The 19,359-nt window shown below is 40.0% G+C and overlaps 2 protein-coding genes and 1 long non-coding RNA gene across 3 annotated transcripts in view; 1 reads left to right on the top strand and 2 right to left on the bottom strand.

The window, feature by feature from the left end:
* The window catches only part of syn3 (synapsin III), a 178,429-nt gene extending 177,975 nt beyond the window's left edge, over nt 1-454 (bottom strand). Inside the window, exon 1 of the mRNA XM_063004723.1 lies at nt 392-454. The gene's annotated coding sequence lies outside the window, so the exon portion shown is untranslated. The remainder of the gene's footprint in view (nt 1-391) is intronic.
* An 8,901-nt stretch (nt 455-9,355) lies between these two features.
* LOC134313656 (uncharacterized) lies at nt 9,356-11,824 on the top strand. The gene is made up of 3 exons (XR_010012346.1): nt 9,356-9,501; nt 11,430-11,511; nt 11,612-11,824. It is a non-coding gene; the product is annotated as an uncharacterized LOC134313656 (long non-coding RNA).
* Nucleotides 11,791-19,359, bottom strand: part of si:ch73-252i11.1 (uncharacterized protein LOC553517 homolog) — a 27,145-nt gene continuing 19,576 nt past the window's right edge. Inside the window, exons 10-12 of the mRNA XM_062994692.1 lie at nt 16,115-16,245; nt 15,658-15,809; nt 11,791-14,789 (exon numbers count right to left, since the gene is read on the bottom strand). Coding sequence (XP_062850762.1) covers nt 14,317-14,789; nt 15,658-15,809; nt 16,115-16,245 — 756 coding nt within the window. The 3' untranslated portion in view covers nt 11,791-14,316. The remainder of the gene's footprint in view (nt 14,790-15,657; nt 15,810-16,114; nt 16,246-19,359) is intronic.

Raw genomic sequence — 19,359 nt, 5'->3', positions numbered from 1 at the left:
GATGTGCAGGCAGTATGTACTGTTGGTATACAAGGACTAATAGATAAATGAATACGTGTGTTTGATCAGGATCAAACACAGCCGATGGAGAGGGCGGGGAATCCCCCTAATGGGGTAAATCTGTAAAAGGTGTAGTATCCTAAATCAATGCTGTTTCTCATGCATTAAATAAAGAATGGTTAAACCTATAATGTACATCTGGTGTCTGTATATTTCATCACAGGTTGATTTATCAGCAATAGGCCAGTCGTTAGAACTGGGAGCGGTTTGCGTTTTAGCCGCATCCCTTTTCATTCACAGCTTTAGGAACTATATTACGCTGCGCAAAAATATCAATAAATACACAGATTATATAGTAAATAATAAATGAACGTTTAGCGTTTTTCTTTACCTCGGTGAGTGTGTAGTGCGTCCGTTTATCTGCAGTATTGAAGGATATAGGAGAGGATGATATTCCTGTGCGCTGGAGGCTGAACAGTTACACGACTGGCCGCGTTCGGCTCTTTCAGTAAAGCGTCTTCCAGTGCATGCCGGGAATGCGCCGCATCTCCTCCGCTACCACAGCCAACAGCGATGCTCTGATCACGTGACCCGAATCGTCAATAATTCATCCGAGCCGCGCAGCAGCAGAACGAATGGAGGGAGAACGCTTAACGTGAAAACAACGTATTATTATTATATACAGCCTGGCCAAAAAAAAAAAGATCACCACCTGGATTTAACTAAGCAAATAGGTAAGAGCCTCCCATTGGATAATTACTGCATGGGTGATTGTTTCACCTGGCAACAAGTTATTTAACCCTAACTGATGCAGTGAGTAGCTTCTCATTTGTTAAACAACCATGTTGAAAGACACATCCTGTGCTCGTGGAAAAGATGTCAATCTGTTTCAGAAGGGTCAAATTACTGGCATGCATCAAGCAGAGAAAACATCTAAGCAGATTGCTGAAACTACTAAAATCGGGTTAAGACCTGTTCAACGAATTATTAAAAAGTGGAAGGACAGTGAGGAAACATCATCTTCGAGGAAGGAATGTGGTCAGAAAAAAATCTTGAATGATCGTGATCGGCGATCACTTAAACGTTTGGTGAAATCAAATGGTGGAAAAACTACAGTAGAACTCAGGGAGATGTTTAATAGTGAAAGTAAGAGCATTTCCACACACACAATGTGAAGGGAACTCAAGGGATTGGGACTAAACAGCTGTGTAGCCTTAAGAAAACCACTTGTCAGTGAGGCTAACCGGCAAAAACGGCTTCAATTTGCTAGGGAGCATAAAGATTGGACTCTGGACCAATGGAAGAAGGTCATGTGGTCTGATGAGTCCAGATTTACCCTGTTCCAGAGTGATGGGTGCATCAGGGTAAGAAGAGAGGCGGCTGAAGTGATGCACCCATCATGCCTAGTGCCTACCGTACAAGCCTGTGGGGGCAGTGCTATGATCTGGGGTTGCTGCAGTCGGTCAGGTCTAGGTTCAGCAACGTTATGTGCCCAAAGAATGAGGTCAGCTGACTACCTGAATATACTGAACGACCAGGTTATTCCATCAATGGATTTTTTCTTCCCTGATGGCACGGGCATATTCCAAGATGACAATGCCAGGATTCATCGGGCTCAAATTGTGAAAGTGGTTCATGGAGCATGAGACATCATTTTCACACATGGATTGGCCACTACAGAGTCCAGACCTGAACCCCATTGAGAATCTTTGGGATGTGCTGGAGAAGACTTTGCGCAGTGGTCCAAATCTCCCATCATCAATACAAGATCTTTGTATTAATTAATTAATTAAAATTAATGCAACTCTGGACAGAAATAAATGTTGTGACATTGCAGAAGCTTGTGGAAACGATGCCACAGCGAATGAGTGCCGTAATCAAAGCTAAAGGCGGTCCAACCAAATATTAGAGTGTGTGACCTTTTTTTTTAGCCAGGCAGTGTATTATTACTTTCTTTTTGGTTTACATTTTTGTTATTTCAGAAGTAGATTGTTTTTTGTTTTTTTTATTGATAATATGTTTTATTTTTCATTTATTCATTGTCTGTTTTATCACCAATGTATCGTATTCAGTGTTGCAGTGGGTCAATCACAGGGCAAACACGCACACACACACACTTATATCTGTAGGGAATTTAGTAAGGTTGGCATGGCTGCTCAGTGGGTAGCACTGTCGCCTCACAGCAAGAAGGTCCTGGGTTCGGTTCGAGCGGCCCAGGTCCTTTCTGTGTGGAGTTTGCAGGTTCTCCCAGTGTCTGTGTGGGTTTCCTCCGGAGGTCCCCCTAGGTGTGTGTAAATAGGTGTATGTGTGTTTGCCCTGTGATGGACTGGAGACCTGTCCAGGGTGTTTCCTACCTTTCAGCAAGTGAATTTTACTTTAATTTCACTGCAGCCCTGAATTGGATAAAGCAGTGGTAAAACAGACAATATATGAATGAATATATAAGGGTGGCATTGTGGGTAGCACTGTCACCCCACAGCAAGAAGGTCCAGGGGTTCAATTCCCAGGTGGAGCTCTTCACATGAGTTTGCATGTTCTCCCTGTGTCTGCATGGGTTTTCTTCCCACAGAACAAAAACATGCAGTCAGATTAGTTTGAAATTATTTATTTATTTGAAATTTATTATTTATTCATTAGTTAATTTCCCTAAGGGGATCAATAAAGTCTTATCTTATCTTATCCTATCTTATCCTTTCTTATCTTATCTTATCTTATCTTATCTTAAATATTAAAAGCCCCCCAGGTATGAGTGTGTGTGTGTGTGTGTGTGTTTGCCCTGTGATGGACTGGCGACCTGTCCAGGGTGTTTCCTACTTTTCGCCCAGTGAATTGTACCCATCGTGTCCCTGAAATGGATAAAGCAGTGGTAAAACAGACAATGAATGAATGAATATACTACAATGGTGGCACGATGTCTTGGTGGACAGCACTGTCACCTCACAGGAAGAAGGTCCAGGGGTTCAGTTCCCAGTTCCCACCTGTCCCAAAACATGCAGTTAGGTTAGTTGTGTGTGAGTGTGTGTTTGCCCTGTGATGGACTGTCAACCTGTCCAGGGTGTTTCCAGCCTTTTCGCCAGTGAGTTGGACCCACCACGACCATGAATTGGATAAAGCAGTGGTAAAACAAACAATGAATGAATGAATATACTACAATGGTGGCACGATGGCTCGGTGGACAGCACTGCCAACTCACAGCAAGAAGGTCCAGGGGTTCAGTTCCCAGATGGAGCTGTGTGGAGTTTGCATGTTCTCCCTGTGTCTGCATGGGTTTCCTCCCACAGTCCAAAAACATGCAGTCAGATTAGTTGTGTGTGTGTGAATAGGTGTATGTGTGTTTGCCCTGTGATTGACTGGTGACCTGTCCAGGGTGTTTCCTGTCTTTCGCCTAGTGAATCTGACCCACCATGACCCTGAATAGGATAAACCAGGCAATGAATGATGAATTAATATATATTATATATATATGTATATAAATACAATACATACATATATAATTATTAGGGATGCATCGATACCATTTTTTCCCAACCGAGTACAAGAACAAGTACATGTATTTTTGTACTTGCCGATACCGATACCAATACCAATACCTATTTAGAATACCATTTTTTTTTTAAACAAAAACACACGTGAGAAGTGACGAGAAGTTTAATGATACCACGTCCAAAAATGCACGTCAACAAGTAGCGAGAGATCAAAGGGTTTGTGCGCTGACGTGATTAAATCAAGGAGGAAAAATAAATGAATCTGAGTGGATTTGGCAACACGAATAGCATGGATTGTTCTGTAGTGAGTTGGAGGTTAATAAATATTTTTGCAATGTTGGTGTTTTGTTGTTATGTTTTGTAGAGAACGATCAGGTCAGAAATACTGTAAAACGTGTGTGTGTGTGTGCCGGTGTATTCTGATATAAACTATATTATCCCCCTGTCCCACCTGTTTACACTCCTCTCCAGCGTTTCCCCTCACACTGTATCCTGCATTCTCATTGGCTGTTCGACATGTCACTCATTCCCTGTCGCACATCTGAGATCAGATATCTGACGTGCTAGAAAACTCGAGCGCTCGGTGAGCCGGTCGGATCGAGTTGTTGGATAGTTCACACTTCGAGAGCCGAGTTTTGTTCGCCGAGCAAACGCCGAGTTGCTCCCGAGCCGGCAAATCTAGCGCCGACCAGTCGCCAAGCGAAAATCAAGGCAAAAATCGTGTAGTGTGAACTAGGCATAACGCAGCAACGTGCACTAGGCACACGGTATCGGATGTTTAGTATCGGAGCCTCGTTTGCGAGTACGAGTACAAGTTAATGAGCGCGGTATCGGGCAAATACCCGATACCAGTATCGGTACTCATGCATCTCTAATAATTATACACCGATCAGCCATAACATTAAAACCACCTTTAATAAATTACATGTTATTTACACATACTGTATATATTTTTTTCTTCATAACCACTAATATTGTTGCGCCTTTATTACAGTCTTCATTTTGTGAACAACCAATGTACAGTTACAGTAGTTGGAGGTTGGACGTTTGATATGAGCTGTTTGTGTCACGATTTAGGGACCGTCCCAAAAGTGATTACAAGAGGCCAGCCCCACAGCCTTAGTGTACTCAAGTGAGAAGTTTAAAACACTTGTGAGCATGTTCAACACGATTTCAAAAATAAACTGTGGGGCACCATCGCTTTAACCCTATGTCTGAAGCAGCCATTAAAAAAAATTTATATAGGCTACATCAAGACGTTTAGTAAACTTTGTATACAGTCTCCGGGGCGGCACGGTGTCTAAGTGGGTAGCACTGTCGCCTCACAGCAAGAAAGTCCTGGGTTTGATCCCCAGGTGGGGCAGTCCGGGTCCTTTCTGTGTGGAGTTTGCATATTCTCCCCGTGTCCGCTTGGGTTTACTCCGGGTGCTCCGGTTTCCTCCCACAGTCCAAAGACATGCAAGTGAGGTGAATTGTAGATACTAAATTGTCCATGACTGTGTTTGATATAACCTTGAGAAGTGATGAATCTTGTGTAATGAGTAACTACCGTTCCTGTCATGAATGTAACCAAAGTGTAAAACATGACATTAAAATCCCAATAAACAAACAAACAAACATACGGTCTCTGTTTTACTATACAGCTAGCCATAGTCATCACAATTCTGTTAACCAGCCACTACTAATAGCAAGTCAATATAATTAATCAAGTTAACAGTTTAATTTTGAATTTTAATATTGAAAATTCATTGATTGGTGGACTTTGACAGAAAAGTTATCGACAAGTTTGTCCAAGTGAAAGATTGTCTGTTTGTCAGAGTCTGTTTTAAATTAATACTAGGCATGTAATTTTGGCTGTAGGTTAAGGCACGGAAAGCATTGGGTTTCCCTGCTCTGAAATGTTGCTTTGGATGTATTAGTACAATTGCAGCCCACAATTATCAAAAACTGCTTAACTGCTTTAGATTTGTAATGTGATGCTCTGTAGGGAGGTAATATAAAGTTGTGTGAGATGAAGTGCCATTATTGGACACTCATATTGCAGTCTCCACTTCTGCTAACTCTTGCTTTAAGGTAATTTGTGCACTGTGCCTCCATTGATAAATTTGGATTCACTGACGAGTCGGATATTGTCCAGTAGGACAGTGTTCATACAGAGTTTATTGTCCCTTATTAGGCTCTGTGCTAGAGATGCCACTATTTCTGTGTTTGAAAAGGTAACTGTGGACAGACTTTGGTATGAAGAGAATTGATTCATATGTAGCAAAGAGACAGTTGGTAAAAAGTTGGAAAAGCTCAGAGCACAGTGAGAAGCAATGTATATACAGTGGGGGAAATAAGTATTTGATCCCCTGCTGATTTTGTAAGTTTACCCCCTTACAAAGACTTGAACAGTCTATAATTTTTATGGAAGGTTTATTTTAACAGAGAGAGACAGAATATCAACAAAAAATCCAGAAAAAAAACATTAAATAAAAGTTATAAATTAATTTGTATTTAATTAAGGGAAATAAGTATTTGATCCCCTACCAACCAGCAAGAATTCTGACCCCCACAGACCGGTTATGTGCCCATGAGGCACACAAATTAGTCCTCTCCCTGTATAAAAGACTCCTGTCACAGAATTAGTTTCTTCCGTTCAAATCTCTCGACCACCATGGGCAAGAGCAAAGAGCTATCAAAGGACGTCAGAGACAAGATTGTAGACCTGCACAAGGCTGAAATGGGCTACAAGACCATCAGCAAGAAGCTTGGTGAGAAAGAGACCACTGTTGGTGCGATAATTCGAAAATGGAAGAAATACAAGATCACAGTCAATCGCCCTCACTCTGGAGCTCCATGCAAGATCTCACCTGGTGGGGTAAGAATGATTCTGAGAAAGGTGAGGTCAGTCCAAAATTACATGGGAGGAGCTTGTCAATGATCTCAAGGGAGCTGGGAGCAGAGACATGCTGGATATTACCCCAAGAACACCATCCCCACCGGGCATTTCTTTGCCTCCAAACACGGCGAGTGGAGTTGATGCCAAAGAGCTCAATTTTGGTCTCATCTGACCATATCACATTCTCCCAAGCTTTCTCTGAATCATTCAGGTGTTCATTGGCAAACTTCAGACGGGCCTGTACATGAGCCTTCTTGAGCAAAGGGACTTTGCGGGCACTGCAGGATCTCAATCCATTACGGCGAAGTGTGTTACTAATGGTTTTCTTGGTGACTGTGCTCCCAGCTCCCTTGAGATCATTGACAAGCTCCTCCCGTGTTATTCTGGACTGACCTCACCTTTCTCAGAATCATTCTTACCCCACCAGGTGAAATCTTGCATGGAGCTCCAGAGTGAGGGTGATTGACTGTGATCTTGTATTTCTTCCATTTTCGAATTATCGCACCAACAGTGGTCTCTTTCTCACCAAGCTTCTTGCTGATGGTCTTGTAGCCCATTCCAGCCTTGTGCAGGTCTACAATCTTGTCCCTGACGTCCTTTGATAGCTCTTTGCTCTTGCCCATGGTGGTCGAGAGATTTGAACGGAAGAAACTGATTCTGTGACAGGAGTCTTTTATACAGGGACAGGACTAATTTGTGTGCCTCATGGGCACATAACCGGTCTGTGGGGGTCAGAATTCTTGCTGGTTGGTAGGGGATCAAATACTTATTTCCCTTAATTAAATACAAATTAATTTATAACTTTTATTTAATGTTTTTTTTCTGGATTTTTTGTTGATATTCTGTCTCTCTCTGTTAAAATAAACCTTCCATAAAAATTATAGACTGTTCAAGTCTTTGTAAGGGGGTAAACTTACAAAATCAGCAGGGAATCAAATACTTATTTCCCCCACTGTACACTGATCAGCCATAACATTAAATCCACCTCCTTGTTTCTACACTCACTGTCCATTTCATGAGCTCCACTTACCATATTGAACACATATTTAAACACCTCACTGTCACTGCTGGACTGAGAATAGTCCACCAACCAAAAATATCAAGCCAACAGCGCCCTGTGGGCAGTGTCCTTTGACCACTGATGAAGGTCTAGAAGATGACCAAATCAAACAGCAACAATAGATGAGCGATCTTCTCTGACTTTACATCTACACGGTGGACCAACTAGGTAGGAGTGTCTAATAGAGTGGACAGTGAGTGGACACTGTATTTAAAAACTCCAGTGTCTGATCCACTCATACCAGCACAACACACACTAACACACCACCATCATGTCAGTGTCACTGCAGTGCTGAGAATCATCCACCACCTAAATAATTTCTGCTCTGTGGTGGTCCTGTGAGGGTCCTGACCGGGGCGGCTCGTTCATTAGGGCGATCGGGCGACGCACCACCAAAGGGCGAAAGAGAAGAAATTTTTCTATCACATTTAACCAGTGTTGAACTTTCTGTGACTGTTCTGGAGTCAGTCTTGCCCCTGAACGTCGTAGTCCAATCAGCGTGGAGCTGTGTTCCGTACAGTACCGCCCCTTTTGGGGCGACTCGACTCTAACTGAAAATCGCCCCAGATCGCTCTCATAGACTCTCATGTTAAAGCTCTTTTTTTCGTATTGCAGGTGCTGTAATGCATTTTGAATTACTTCCGGAGGGGCACGCACTTACGTGCCTGCGTCACACGTAATCGTTCCTTATTTGGAAACTAAACGAGGTGTTCCGTATTTTTATCAATGAGAGAGAAATGCTGCAGGTTAGACTGAGACCGGGCGATGTGTATGAAACAGAAGGAAACTGCTGCTACCATGGGAATTAAAAGGGGTTCGTTATTACTGTAAGTAGTGTTCACTTTTAGTCTTAATAACGCCGTGTGTAGGGAGAAAGTAAAGTAACACAAGCAGGGCCAGCACTTTTCTCACTGCCCCCTAAGCAACGCAGTTCAGAACCGGGGCTGCATGTCAGTGTGAAGATGGATCATGTAAAAATGTTGTTTACACCATTGAGAAGAAATGTTACATCATGTTCTTTATGTTGTTTTGCCTAAAATATAGTTCTTTATTATTATTATAAAGAATGAAAATAATAAATGTTTAACAGTCTAAATAAAACTGTGTATGTTTTATTCTTTATAGGTGCAACCCTAACCGCCTACCCCCCGCTCAGGTAAACACCTGCCACCCCCCACCTTATGCCCTCCGCCAACCCACCAGCCCAGGGTGTTCCTTATTTCCAGTTCTGACAGTTGGCAACCCTAGTTGGAGCAGCTAGCACCTAAAATAAAATGCTGATGATTACTGAATTAAATTGTTAGTGTGAAGGCTTTACTTAATTTTATGATTAATGGTAAAGCTGCTCTCTCTCTCTCTCTCTCTCTCTCTCTCTCCATGTTCAAAGTTATTTGTGAGGGCAAACTGACAGATGACTTAAGATGTTAATTATTTAAGCTTTAATTTACCCATTGAACGGGTCACCTTGGCCATCATTGCAACAATTGCCAACCCCTGAGAGATTTGGCAGGAGCCGCCACTGGTCCTGACCATTGAAGAACAGGGTGAAAGCAGGCTAAAAAGTATGCAGAGAAATAGATGGACTACAGTCAGTAATTGTAGAACTACAAAGTGCTTTTTTATGGTAAGATACAAGCCTTCTGTTCTACTGCGCATGCGCGGAAAGACTGGCCTTAAACTGCTGGCGTAAACCGTGACTGCAGTCAGACGCTTCTCGTTTTAAGAAACGAAACCTAAGCAAGCCTTTAAACCTGGTTGCCAAATCCATCGATACTCCCATCTATATTTGTGAATGCAGAAGGACTCTTGCTCAAAGAAATATGAGATCAGAACAGAAGTAAATGTAAACATCGAGTTGTTATGCTAAAGGCGTGTCTATGGACAGATCATATGTGACCAAACAATGGCTAAACAACAGGTGACACACACACAAACGATCAGTTGCCAAGACACTTTTTTTTTTATCTCAACCATACAGAAGAACATTCAGTGCTTAAAGATAAAGTACAAACCATAAGTTCACTGCCAAAAAATATTGAAATCTCACTTTACACACCCAGTGGCTGATTAAGAAGGTAAGTCTGTATATCAATAACAAAGAAAAATGACTATAAGGAGTGTGCAAACTATTGTACAATCTTCCTAATATCACAGTAAAACAATCAGTAAAATTATGATAAAAATTATTCAAGCCAAACTAGAGCCTTACATTGAAAGAGAACTGCCAGATGTGCAGGTTTATGGAAAAAGCCAAAGGAATTCAAGAAGTCATGACAGAAAATGGACAGCCTGGTTCCACATTAGCAAAAGAGTTAGACCAGACTGCATTCTGTCACCATCCCTGTTTAATTTATTACAATATACACAGATCAGCCATAACATTAAAACCACCTTTTTGTTTCTACACTCACTGTCCATTTAATCAGCTCCAATTACCGAATAGGAGCACTTTGTAGTTCTACAATTACTGACTGTAGTCCATCTGTTTCTCTGCATGCTTTGTTCTTCAATGGTCAGGACCCCCACAGGACCACCACAGAGCAGGTATTATTTAGGTGGTGGATGATTCTCAGAACTGCATTGACAATGACATACATGGTGGTGGTGTTAGTGTGTGTTGTGCTGGAATGAGTGAATCAGACACAGCAGCGCTGCTGGAGTTTTTAAATACCGTGTCCACTCACTGTCCACTCTATTAGACACTCCTACCTAGTTGGTCCACCTTGTAGATGTAAAGTCAGAGACGATCGCTCATCTATTGCTGCTGTTTGAGTTGGTCATCTTCTAGACTTTCATCAGTGGTCACAGGACGCTGCCCACGGGGCGCTGTTGGCTTGATATTTTTGGTTGGTGGACTATTCTCAGTCCAGCAGTGACAGTGAGGTGTTTAAAAACTCCATCAGCACTGCTGTGTCTGATCCACTCATACCAGCACAACACACACTAACACACGACCACTGTGTCAGTGTCACTGCAGTCCTGAGAATCATCCACCACCTAAATAATACCTGCTCTGTGGTGGTCCTTTGGGGGTCCTGACCACTGAAGAACAGCATGAAAGCAGGCTAAAAAAGTATGTAGAGAAACAGATGGACTACAGTCAGTAATTGTAGAACTACAAAGTGCTTCTATATGATAAGTGGAGCTGATAAAATGGACAGTGAGTGTAGAAACAAGGAGGTGGTTTTAATGTTATGGCTGATCGGTGTATAATGAGATCATTACAAAGAGAAAACAGGGTTTAAAAAATATGCAATTTTATTTTACTGACAAAAATGGTTTATTTAGGGGTTACATATCTGTACACACCCTTAGCCTAATACTTGGTTGATACACCTTTGGCAGCAATTACAGCTTCAAGGCGTCTTGGGAAAGAAGCTACGAGCTTGGCACACTTGTTTCTGGACATTCCTCTTAGCATATCCTTGCAAGCTCCGTAAGGTTTGATAGAGAGCGTCGGTACACAGCCATTCTCAGCTCCTTCCACAGATGTTCAATTGGATTCAGGTCCGGGCTCTGGCTGGGCCACTCAAGGACATATCAAAGGTGTTATATTAAAGGGTGTGCACACTTGTGTACATATGATATTTTACATTTTGATTTTAATAAATTAGCACAAATGTCTAAAAACCTGCTTTCACTTTGTTATTGTGGGCTGTTTTGTGTAGAATTTTGTGACAAAAATGAACTCAATCTATTATAGGATGAGTCTGTAATGTAATAAAACATGGAGAAGGTGAAAGGGGTGTGCAGACTTTCCGGCTTGACTGTATATGCAATTGTGAGAAGCCATCCATCTACTGGAATCAAACACTCAACTAGCTAGTATACACAATGCCCTTGTCCTTACCCAACCAGTAGTTAATGTTTAGCGCATGCTGATCGATATGCTAAGATCTCATTGTAAAATGTATTACAAATAGAGGGATTATGTGTAGAACATGCATTTTTTTATATATATATTTTTCTTTATGCATTTTCTCCCCTTTTTCTACCTTTTTAGCGCATTCACCAATGCCGATCCCTGCTCTGATTGAGGAGAACGAAGCTAACCCACGCCCCCTCTGACACGTGGGCAGCACGCCGTATGCATCTTATCACCTACACTTTGACAAGTGCAGTGCAGCTTAGCGTTGTGAACGGAAAGACACACCCTAAGAGCCCTCTTTTCTCATCTCTGTGCAGGCGCCACCAATCAGCCAGCAGAGGTCGTAATTGCACCAGTCATGGGAGAGAGACCCCATCCGGCTTAGTCCCGCCCATCTGAACAACAGGCCAATCGTTGTTCATGTGGCCACTCAGCCTCAGCCGACAGGCCCTAGAACATACAGTGCATCTTTTAGTATGAAATAAAAAATTCCACATTTATTTTAAATCTTTATTTTTTTACCCAAATTACCCAATATGTTTGTTGAAAAGAAATCAAAGTAAACACATACAATTTTACAGAATTATTTTATAATAACACTTTTATAAGAATAATTACAATAATAATGCTTAAAGCAAATAAAGCCCTTTGTGCAATGTAAGTGTGAAACCTGAGCAATTTTATTTCATGACATTTAAAATAGGTTGCATAATCAGATCATTAAAAAACACCCAACATTACTTCTGTGGTTTCACATTTTACTAGATTGTCTTTGCCCTAGGTTTAAACGTTACAGTGACACCAGTTCATTTAAACAGATTCATAAAGACAGAGTAAATCTTGAGAACTAAAGCAAGACATGATTTATTAACTCATTTTAAAATAGTCAACAATAGTGCAGTTAAGATCATTAGCTACAAATCTACAATTCAAACTGTTATCAGCTAATTTACCCATTATGTATTCCAACCAATACTGTTATTAACATGCCTTCTCCAACACAACACTCCAACACAACACAATGGTGGCCATTATTCAACTTCACAAATGAGTGTTATTAAAGCAGATTTTTAATAAAGTTCCAGGCACCAAGCATAAAGTAGTTTAGAAAATTATTTCAGCATGTTGTAGTCAATTCCCTGCACACTAACCAGCTAGTACATAGCTAACTAGCTAGAGTAATGTGTCTGTAACCTGTAACTACTGTGGGCTATAAGCAGCTTTCCAGCCTGCAAACATTCCCAAGACTAACAAAATGCCACCTTTCAAATACATTTGGCATGCTACATAGTGTCTGAACAGTTAAGACCCCTATGACAGCACTATTTTAACATCTTACTTACCGCAGTATTGCTAATTTCATACAGAAGCAAAATTGTAGCTCTAAATAGTCCGCCCATAACATGGTATGTAAATGTAAAAATACTAAGATGCAAATCATGTGTCCAATAATCTAATCTTTAATACAACCACTATTAAAATGTGTACATTTATTAAGTTCATTAACATGTAGCTATCGCTTGGGTGCTGCAGTGGTCCATTGTGCTAGCCCACCACTACTATGGCACCTAAACAGACATGATCAGCTATCTCTGATGCCCCACAGTAGATTGACACTCTGTTCAGGGTGAATTCCTGCCTCGTGCACAGTGTTTATAAGGTAACCGTACCCATCAGGATAAGAAAAGCAAGCCAGTCTACTCTGAAATGAGATTAAATATGTAATGCTGGTTCTATGCGGGTTGTCCAGAGCGACTTACAGAAGTGCTTCCACAGTAAACATTCCCTACTCTAGTTTAAGTGGACAACATTCCAAGGATACAAATCTGCTAAAACCCTGTTAGTTTATTATTATTTATTTTTAAATAAGATGCTATAGAAGTTTAGTAGGTGCATGTTACTGCTCAGCCTAAGTGCTCAGTAAAGAGTACTTACACTTTGATTGGGTCTAACTGTACTTAGAAAACAGTATTAACGTATACAATTACAGTTTTATTTTTGTAATTTACTGCAATGATCTAACAGCATGAAACTATAAAATCCAATTATAGTACTGTAATAATAAAGTAGTAATCTTAATAATCATCATCCCCACGACTACCATAATGATCCATGTTCACTAGTCCTCAGCTTAGCTAGTTTTCAGCTTAACTACCATAGGTGCACTCTGTAGTACAGAACAGGGGTTGGCTAACACTCGTGGTGTAACGGGCCACGGATAATCCATTTATTAACAAAAGCCAATTAAAGCAGTTGCCAGTATTATCAATTAAAGTTTAACCATAATAGAATGAAATACAGTTTTAGGAATAGAAATGTAAAAAATATATTACGTAGTTAAAGGCTCAAAACTATTCCTCTGGAAAGATATAGACAAAGCCGCTGTGTGATGAACGGAGCAGGTTCTAAGCAGTTAACAGACAAAGTCATGACTGCCAAAATAGAAGAAGAACATGAAAAACCTCCTGCATCTTTTATATTTATTATATTATATTTATATTTTCAGCATACGCTTTCATTCAAAGCGACTTACAGTATACAGTCTAAGAATCTGAGGGTTAAGGGCCTTACTCAAGGACCAAACAGTGGCAACCTGGCAGTGGTGGGGTTTGAACCAGCAACCTTATGTTTACTAGTCCAGTACTTCAACCACTATAGGCTACAGCTGCCCCTTTTGTAATCTTTTAAATTACAAGTATGGGAGCATTTTGGTTTCCATGTAAGATACACTGATGACAGAGGCCATATGACAAAGCCATATGACCACAGCAATACAGTATGACAATTAAAGCGGCAATACCGTAGTGTGTCAGGGACCAAACTGGGAGCCAAGACACAACCACAACAACTCGACTGAACAACAAATGAGTACTGATTATTTTATATGGATGATTTTAAGTTGTCCTAACGTTCTGTAAGTATTACTATTGGAAAGCAAAGTTACATTCGCCTTGCTTTTTATGCTGATTCAAAAAACTGTGACTGTTTGATCTGTGATCCGTTACACCCCCAGCAAACACCCTTAGCTGATAACGCAAGAGTTGTCGGGTTTTGATTTTGCAGGGCTAGGCGAGCGGGAGTATGAAGGTGTGGGTGTTTGATATAAGGAAGAAGAGAATGAGGAGCTGGAATATGTAACTGAAGACTGATTGGGTTGATATCTAGGCGTTGCAGGCTGAACTGGGTTAACTCTGTTTACTACAGGGGCTGGCCTGTAATTTGAAGGCGATAACAGGCTTCCCTCTTGGTACTTGATCAGATATTCGGGATAGATCTGATGCTTCTCAAAAACCACAAATATAGATGGACTGTGGAGATTGTCCACACAGCTGTCGTAAAAGATGGTGTCTCCTCCGTCTTTGGAGGGTGGACGGAGATAGCTGGAGCTGCCAGCGGTGTAGTCGCCCACCAGCACACGACAAATGAACATGCAGCGTGTTGTGTCTTCTCCGGTGTAGTTGTGAGAGTACTTGGCATCCCTGGCAAAATAACTTCCTGTAAGAGACCAAATGATTCTTTTTTTAATAATTTAACTTAACATACTAAATACTTAACATATAAATACTGAAATGTTGTTATGATGTACCAAGCTGTAATTTCACTCTAAGGACCCCCACAGGACCACCACAGAGCAGGTATTATTTAGGTGGTGGATCATTCTCAGCACTGCCATTACAATGACGTGGTGGTGGTGTGTTAGTGTGTGTTGTGCTGGTATGAGTGGATCAGACACAGCAGCGCTGCTGGATTTTTTAAATACTGTGTCCACTCACTGTCCACTCTATTAAACACCCCTACCTAGTTGGTCCACCTTGTAGATGTAAAGTCAGAGACGATCGCTCACCTGTTGCTGCTGTTTGAGTTGGTCATCTTCTAGACCTTCATTAGTGGTCACAGGACGCTGCCCACGGGGCGCTGTTGGCTGGATATTTTTAGTTGGTGGACTATTCTCAGTCCAGCAGTGACAGTGAGGTGTTTAAAAACTTTTAAACTGTCTAATCCACTCATACCAGCACAACACACACTAACACACAGTGCTGAGAATGACCCACTACCCAAATAATACCTGTTCTGTGGGGGTCCTGACCATTGAAGAACAGGGTGAAAGCAGGCTAAAAAAGTATGTAGAGAAGCAGATAGACTACAGTCAGTAATTGTAGAACTACAAAGTGCTTCTATATGGTAAGTGGAGCTGATAAAATGGACAGTGAGTGTAGAAACAAGGAGGTGGTTTTAATGTTATGGCTGATCGGTGTATACCACATATAATGTATAATTTATGTAAAACATAATGCAAAATATAATGCAAAAGTAAATACTTCATAGTTGTCATTTAAATGATAAAAATACGTCAGATAATTACCTCTCCCGTAGGCAGTGCCATGAGTGCCACAAATTCTCCAGTCAAAATTATTGAGGCAGATGGCATCTATGTGTTTAGAGTCGGTTCCATGAAACAGCTGTTTCTCTGTAGCATCCCTTCCTGAGTTATTCTTCTTCATGTGATCCTTCTGCCTGAAGATTCAAAACAATACAAGAGATGTGAAATGTGAGTATTTCATTTCCTGCTATATTTGAAATCATATAAAATGCATTAGTATTGTATACAATTGTCTTTATTTCTTTGTATTTTACTTTAATGTTGCTTTTTGCACTCTATTTCAATTTTATAGTATAATAGTCAGAAGTTAATATGTATCATAGTAATACCATTCTATATATAGAGATACTTTGTTGTTTTATTATTTATTTTTTCACTAATTTAATAAAATAAATGTAACAAATCATGTAGACTACATGCACAGAGCATGTACACATACCACTGAAACACTTCCCAGAGAGATCTGTTTTGAACTCTTTCAATCTGCTGGATTGAAAAACCGTGCATGGTGCTATTGAAGAGCCTCTGAACTGTCATGTATTCACTTGAATCACTCTGAAGCGGCACTCTCTGTATAGACATACATACAGAAGGAAATAATGAAGTTGAGAAGGTCATATCAAAAGTCATATGGTAAAAACATCTGTGCTTTTTAAACGCTTATGTGATTGTGGTGGTTCGTAAAAGTTTTACCATCCAAAATGATGTCAGAAATGTCAGAGCTTTATGGCAAGGCAAGGCAAGTTTATTTGTATAGCACCTTTCATACACAGTGGCAATTCAAAGTGCTTTACATAAGGAAAAAAAAATTTATTAAAAGCATTAAAACATTCCCGAGATTTAGAATCTCAGAAAGACTTCTTGCAAACATTTAGTTACAATTAAGAGAACATGAAATTCAAACAAGAGAGATAAAAAATTAAGAACGTGAAAAATTAAAAGAAAATATTGTAAAATATACCCTACAATTTGGGAAATACGAAATTAAAACAAGAGAGATAAGCAATTAAAACATGAAAACTAAAAGAAAATATAGTAAAATATACCCTACAATTTAGAATGTACACTAAAATGGCATCATTTAGCTGTGCGTGTATCCTTCAAGACATGTAGTCAGACAATATTTTTATAGTGCAGCTCACGCCACAAGCATGAGCTCACACAGAAAGCAGAGCAAATTATGTTCTGTTCACTTTTGACTATTCATGACTGTAGCCTACTTGTACAGTAACTTAACGTCCACTAAACTGAAAGATTTGAAATTCGACGTACTTCTGGAAGAAATTTGTACCCTTAAACTTGACGTTCCCTTAAATTCGATGTGTTCAGCCTTTTTAAAAAAATATTCATTTAATTTCAAACTAACAATGAACAGCAGCTTTGTTCAGAGCTTGGCTTGAGCGGTGCGGTGAAACGTCATCAAAGTGCAAATATGAGACGAAAAACAATAAAATCCACTCTGTGTTTAGCTGCACAGTACTTTCCTTACTGTATCACTTATAAACTTGTGTTATAGTGGGGGGTTCTGAGAAATTGTGAGAATCAGCTTTTCTGGGTCTAAAACGCTCATCTTGAAAAAAATAAAGCTTAACGTGGAATAATGTACTAAAAGAACGACACAGGAACACTAAACTTCTCTTAATTATTTCAATCTGCTCATAAGTTCTTTTCACTAATGAAATTCATTGGTCGTTGTTTTAGTACAAGTTTAAAAACACAATACAATTAATCAAAATAAATATAAAAATACAATAAAACCTGCACTTTACCTTTACCTCTTTATTGTTTCCTTGTGCTTCTTAATCGTGGATGCTTGATCTTGGAATTGGAATACCGTATTGTCACTTCTCATGTGAATGTGCTTTTACTGAACGGAACACGGTATTCCAAGATCAAGCATCCACGATTAGGAAGCATAAGAAAACAATAAAGAAGTAAAGGTAAAGTGCAGGTTTTAGTGTATTTTTATATAAAATTTTAACTGTTTTTCAACTGTATTTCAGTGTTTTAATATTATCGGTGTTACTGTCAGTGTATAAGTATCAAAAACAACCTCATTATTTTACATTAGCCCAAAATATATGCAGTTCCACAGGGCCATGGAATGCATTAACAGGTGTCCCATACATCCTTATGGGAAAAAAATACCTTGAAACTCAACGCCTTTAAAACTCAACGCAACTACCAGAACCAGTTGACGTCGAGTTTCAAGGTACCACTGTACATAATTTGCCGTGTGCTCATCCAAGGGCTGTTCAATGTGATTAATAGGATGAATAAAATGTATGGCAACTTCCCCATTTCTATCGTCCACTCATTTCTGATGCAACTACCTTTTCTTGTGACAATGAACAACTGATAACAAATGCTCTGTTCCATCCAAGTGCCAAAACACACGGGAAAAAAGGATTTATATCAACCAGTGTTTAAATAACTGTCACCATGTGATATGTAATAGTCTGACAAAGGACTTACATTGCTAAAGCAGTAAAATATTTTATCATGTTTTATACATTTTACAACTATTAAGTCTCTTTGCATGTTTTAATAAATCATTTGGTTCCATTACTCCATTACAAAATTCCTCAAGTTCCATTAGGTTCACTGGGAAGCAGGTGTAAGCAGGTTTCTTTATTGCAAGGCTATACTTGAAATCATATAAAATGCATTAGTATTATACTCTTTATAATACTCTTTATCTCTGTATTTTATTTTTGTTTTTCTTATTCTATTTGTATTTTTAAGATATTTAAAATTATATGTAGTTAACATGTATCATAGCATTGCCCTTTACAAAATTCCTCAAGTTCCACTAGGTTCACTGGGGAGCAGGTGTAAGCAGGTTTCTTTCCTGCAACGCTATACTTGATGTGATCTGCTGTCTCCATGTAGTTATTTCTGTTGGTTTTATGTTCTATGTAATGGTCCTAGTGCGGTTGGTTTGCATTTTATTTTTGTGTCCGTGAGCCACAAGCTATGCGGCTGTACATTAAATATATGCGAGTGTGACCACCATCTTTAGTCTGATCTGATGGCAGCATAAAATCTCAATATATGCCTCCACATCACTTGTATCTTTATATATATATACAGTGTATCACAAAAGTGAGTACACCCCTCACATTTCTGCAAATATTTTATTATATCTTTTCATGGGACAACACTATAGAAATAAAACTTGGATATAACTTAGAGTAGTCAGTGTACAACTTGTATAGCAGTGTAGATTTACTGTCCTCTGAAAATAACTCAACACACAGCCATTAATGTCTAAATGGCTGGCAACATAAGTGAGTACACCCCACAGTGAACATGTCCAAATTGTGCCCAAAGTGTCAATATTTTGTGTGACCACCATTATTATCCAGCACTGCCTTAACCCTCCTGGGCATGGAATTCACCAGAGCTGCACAGGTTGCTACTGGAATCCTCTTCCACTCCTCCATGATGACATCACGGAGCTGGTGGATGTTAGACACCTTGAACTCCTCCACCTTCCACTTGAGGATGCGCCACAGGTGCTCAATTGGGTTTAGTCCATCACCTTTACCTTCAGCTTCCTCAGCAAGGCAGTTGTCATCTTGGAGGTTGTGTTTGGGGTCGTTATCCTGTTGGAAAACTGCCATGAGGCCCAGTTTTCGAAGGGAGGGGATCATGCTCTGTTTCAGAATGTCACAGTACATG

This window comes from Trichomycterus rosablanca, chromosome 1, assembly GCF_030014385.1.
Source record: "Trichomycterus rosablanca isolate fTriRos1 chromosome 1, fTriRos1.hap1, whole genome shotgun sequence".
Classification (NCBI taxonomy): Eukaryota; Metazoa; Chordata; class Actinopteri; order Siluriformes; family Trichomycteridae; genus Trichomycterus; species Trichomycterus rosablanca.
Note: the sequence above shows the minus strand (reverse complement) of the source record. Positions and strands in the feature narration are given on the sequence as shown.